Raw genomic sequence first — 4,947 nt, 5'->3', positions numbered from 1 at the left:
GCGTGGGAGTAGAGGAGCCCGATCACGATGTCCGTGAAGATCCGCCCGAGCGCCGCCTGAGCAGGGCGCGGCCGCTGAGGCGGGCTGCCCTTCTGGCGGGGCGCGGGCGGGCCGCTCGCCTCGTCAGTGGCTGCTCCGCGATCGACGACAAACCACCAATCCGCGGCGGGGTCGGCGGGGTCGCCCACCGCCTCGGTCACCAGATAGTGCCAAGGCATGCCCTCCACGACCGCAGTCTGCGCAAAGAAGAGCTTTGGCACGCCGGGCGGCAGGTGCTCGCGGGCGCAGTCGTTGAGCCGGCGGAGCGCCGCCTCCTCCGCGTCGCCCATGCGCGAGCCGTCCGGGTGGGGGTCATTCGGCTGCACCTGAAGGGGCAGGGCGCGCGAGCGAATCGGCGAACCGGCCGCTGTCCTGCGCTGCCAGCCTCTCGCGGAGCCGAGCACTTTGACAGCAACGCGCTCTCCGGTGGCCCGCAGCCGACCGAAGAAGATTGATGCGTACCCACCGTGCGGGACATTGTCCGGAATCTGGTCGAGATCGACCCCGCAGTCGGGCAACGCACGGATGGCGGCCAAGGCGGTCGTCGGCATATATATATTTGTGTGTCCGTAAGACGGGCGCGTCATGAACAGGGAAGGGGGGGGGGGGCGCGTCATGAACAGGTAGGGAGGGGGCGTGTCGGTGGAAACATCGGCCAGGAGCGGGAGCGCCAGAGAGAAGGCAAAAGGCATGACAAGCAAAGACTCTCTCTAACGCCGCGGTCAAAAGAGACCGACGGACCTTGAATTTCGGCGGACGCCGAAATTCAAAACAAATTGCTAAAAAATCTCTCTCTCCGAAATTCACACAAGACAGTGAACACAACAAAGAGTTGTTTGGTATTGCTAAAAATCTCTCTGAACACACCCACAGGACGCCAAGTGTGTGTCTTGTGAGCTTGAGCACTTGAGCACTGGATAGGGTCGATTCCGCATGGGTACGGGACCCCTCGATCGTCTCGCCCTCCCTCACTGGTGTGTTCATCGGGGGGGGTCATAACAAACACGGTACAGGATCGAGGTGCACGCTGCCGAAGCAGTGTCGTCCCCTCTCTCCCCGACGGCGATGGCGGTGTGACCGATCGAGCTACAAGAGGAGCTTGGTCAGCATGATCAGGAGTGGTCAGGTGCACTACCTCACTGGGCCTGAGATCACCACACGACGCGTCCATCACCTTCCGGGCTTGTGTGGGTTCGAACCACTCCGGGATGGGCAAGCCCATGCCTGTGCAAAGATCGTGAGCGACGAGACGGTTAATTGTCCAAAATTCCTGTTGTGCAAGAGGGGAGGGGGCTCTGACGGAATGTGTGGCGGGAGAGGGCAGGGAATGGGCGCAGGGGAGGGGGGGGGGGGGGGCTCAGCCGTGCGAAAAGCATCAATTAATAATAGTAATGAAGAAATAATGCTCGGCCGTTCATGAAGTCCGTCTCGATCTGGAGGAGACGGGTCAACCCCGTGAGGACCAGATCAGGTTCACATTGTCGTAGCCGGAGGGGATGTTGACCGTTAGCTCTTGGGGCCACCTTTCCGCTTTGGTTTTTTTCCCACTGACCACTCGGGCAACTTGTGAGCTTGTTTGTGTCTGTGTGTCGCTCGTGCGTGTCGTCATCATCTGTCCAGCGTCCACCCCAGGTCCACCCATACCGCGTTGGTGTCCAGTCCGAGCCTGACTGTTCTTCACCTTCCTGCATACATACACATACCAAGTACAAGACAATAGGAAGGGAGTGTACTCAGGCAGTCAGGGACGGATGAGGGATGAGTCAGAACATACTAAGAGCACCTAAAGGAGCAAGGCATACAGCTGTGAAGTGGTCTCTCCACTGACAGGGGGGGATTCCTAAGTGAATTCACCGAGCGAGGCCATCATCGCATTCGCCTTCCTGGTACCCAGCGCTGGCTTCTGACTGTCGTTGCTGTGTCTCCCTTCTCGACTGTCTGTGCTTGCTAGTGCGTCTTGGGTCCGGGGTTGTGTTTTTTGAATTCATCGGTATCAAAACAACGTCAACGAGCGGCGGCACGCCCGCCTCCGTTGGCCACTCCTACGCCTTCGGCAACACCGAAGAGAACCTTCTCCCACAGAACGGCCACGGCTACGTCAAGCTCAAGGCGCATCGCGGTTTCTACCACGACGCGATCTTTGTCAAGCGCAACAACTTCAACCTGCTGCTCCACGAGACGTTCGGCGGCGGCTTCTCGCCCACCGCCGTTCTCAAGCTGCGCCGCCTCGCGCGCAAAGTCGCGCGCGGCAGCGACTTGAGATCGTGCTTTGCTTGTTTCGTGTTGGGTCTGTCGCGCGGGGTTTGAAAAAGTAAAACCGCCCCCGGCTCAGACTCGCGCGTTTGTTGGCGAGAACGAACTAGGACCTCGTCGCATATGGGTGCCTCGCATCCCACTCAAGACATATATCCACGCCGGTCCCTGCTCCTGCCTCTAAACCCACCCTAAACCTAAAGCCAAAACCAAACCCGAACGCAAACTCAACTCCGCCTCAGCCGAACTCATATAACACGGCCGCGGCTCGTCTGTCCTTCAGGCGGCTGCAGCTCCAAATCCGCCAAGCCGGACGAGACTAGCATCCGGACTGTCAGCGTTTACAAATCGACGCAGCAAGACGAAGTGGGTGTGCGGCTCAGCAACAGCCGCAGCCGCAGCCGCAAAGGCCCTGTCGCGCTCAAACCTGAAAAGTCATTCGGAGAGCGCGTATCGGGCGCGGTGGCTGTCGGAAACGGCCAGCTTCTCGCTGTCAACGGCGAGCCCGTGCACAGCACCGAGCATGCAGCCTCGCTCATCAAGGAGGCGCCGCCTCCACGCTCAGAATGCCACTGTGCATGCAGTCACCATCCCACCCTCCACCCTTGCTGAAAGCGCCGCCCGCCCCTCTCCCTCATTTGACGCGATTCGTGCCGTCTGCAGGCGGAGGGCGAGGTGACCCTGGTCGTGTCAGAAGGAGGCCGAAACCGCCGCAGCAGCTCGTCGGTGCGGGAGGACGAGGAGTATATGCGTCAGCTGCGCGCGGAGAGGCTCCGGCTCGGCCTCCCCGAGAACCCGTCGCCACAGTCCGACACGCGGGCGCAGGACGGCGCGGAGGACTGCGGTGTGGCCTGCGGTGAGCGACGCCTCTACACCGCCCGCCCGCATCGCCACGGACTCTCGCCTCCAGCCTCTGACACATCCTGTCCATTCGAAGCTCACGCGCTGCCCCAAGCCCAACGCCCGCGTGTGCCCCTCAGGACTGTGCCTGTGCCTCCTAACGGGAGAAATGGTGGTATGAAGGAGAGCTGATGAGGCGACCAAAGAGACGACGACGATCCCGATCAGCCAAATTCCAAAAATCTCAGTTTTACACAATTTTTCCCTGAGAGCCTCGACACACGACAGGCTTGGCGCATGGCGGGTATAGCGTATAGTCAGAGTAGTCTCTTAAGGTATCTTATAACGCGACGACGCGTTATTCTTTAAAAACTTGCCTGCCTAGGCAGGAGGCTGCGCCCTGCGGTGCTTACACGGTCTAAGATCAGCGGGAGCCTGCTTCTCGAGTGCACTCTTAACCGCGACGTCTATCCATTTCTCATATTAGCTGCATCCTCAAGCTTAAACAAACGCATGTCGGAGAAGCCTGTGTATGCTGGTCCTGAGTCCTCCTTGAACGATCCGCGCGTTGAGAGTGTAGAGCGACCCTCTAGCCCTGAAGCCGTACATGTACTACCCGACCATTCGATGTTGTGCGTGGGAAGACAAAGAAATCTCAGTTCCCCTTCCCGTGAGCGGGACACAGTGAGGGGTCGCAGTGTTTGTTGGCCACCATATCCCGGATCCCGCCCATTATGCTCACAACGTGTGTGCATGCACATGCACATGCACATGCTACATGCTATGTCCTAGCATACTCTGATTTCAGCCCCGCCGGATGACATGAGTGCAAGCTATAGCGTCAGAGCGCGGGGAGTCGTGCCTGATAAAGCTGCCGAGAGGCTCCGTGGGCAATGAGGACGGCCGCAAAGAAGGGAAGGGCGCCGTTAAGAATCGCAAAGGCAGGCATCCGCTCGTCGCCCATTCGGACGCGGAAGATCGAGTCGCCGCACGTAGCTGCGCAGACAGAGTAGGCCGCTGCGCGTAGCTTACATTTGCAAGAGAGAATGGAGGGCGAGAAGGCTCCGAAGGTGGCGCCGCCCGCTACAAAGAGCGCGACCATGCCAAGCCTTGCGTCCTCCAGCTTGTCGAGCTCATCAACCAGCGCTGCCGGCGAGCGGACGAGGACGTCGACGACACGCAGCGTCGGGGCACACACGACCAGCAGCATCACCGCGCGCGCGACAATGCGAGGCGAGGCTTGTGCCATGTAGGCGACGGACATCGCGGCCACCCCCGCGGCCGCGAACAGGATGACCGGGACGGTGTAGAGCTCGGTCAGGAAGGCGACGCACACCACCACGACGGCGAGCGTGACCTGGATCGGTGCTATCACGCCCAGGCGCGCCGCGAAGAGCAGCGGCGCCGGCGTGGCCGGTGGCGAGGGCGGCACGGAGGCGGAGGGGTCGCTCATCAGCGCCATCAGTTCGTCGCCAGAGAAGACCTCCAAGGCGACTTGCGCTATGTGAGGCGCCGCGCCCTCGAAATCACCTCCGCCGCCGGCCTGCTCTTGACGGTGCTCGAGGAGCGGCAAGGGCAGCGGGGAGCCAGCCTGCAGCTCGCCCGGCGTGTTCATCGGCGCCGTCTCCGTGCTCGAGGCGAGCCGTGCCACGCCCTCACTCCGCACGAGGGGCACGAGGGTGCGGTTGGAGACCTTAAACTTGACGAAGAGCGCGCCGCCCTCGCCCTCGTGCAGATACTCGTCTGGGACCGGCGAGGTCGAGACGGAGGGCGCGATCTCGACCTGCTTTTGCTCGCAGAAGAGGGACGGCTTGC

At 61.1% G+C, this 4,947-nt stretch overlaps 1 protein-coding gene across 1 annotated transcript; it reads right to left on the bottom strand.

Annotated features, from left to right (window-relative positions):
- Positions 1–3,719: 3,719 nt before the first annotated feature.
- Positions 3,720–4,303, bottom strand: EMIHUDRAFT_356462 (hypothetical protein). The gene has a single exon (XM_005767726.1). The coding sequence runs from the start codon at positions 4,232–4,234 to the stop codon at positions 3,974–3,976; it is 261 nt and encodes an 86-aa protein (XP_005767783.1). The 5' UTR covers positions 4,235–4,303; the 3' UTR covers positions 3,720–3,973.
- Positions 4,304–4,947: the final 644 nt, after the last annotated feature.

Source organism: Emiliania huxleyi, assembly GCF_000372725.1.
Source record: "Emiliania huxleyi CCMP1516 unplaced genomic scaffold EMIHUscaffold_48, whole genome shotgun sequence".
NCBI classification, from domain to species: Eukaryota; Haptophyta; order Isochrysidales; family Noelaerhabdaceae; genus Emiliania; species Emiliania huxleyi.
The sequence above is the reverse complement of the archived record's forward strand: the minus strand, read 5'-3'. Positions and strand labels throughout refer to the sequence as shown.

Coding starts and splice junctions, on each gene's coding strand:
- EMIHUDRAFT_356462 (XM_005767726.1), bottom strand. CDS start 4,234: ATGGTCGCGCTCTTTGTAGCGGGCGGCGCCACCTTCGGAGCCTTCTCG.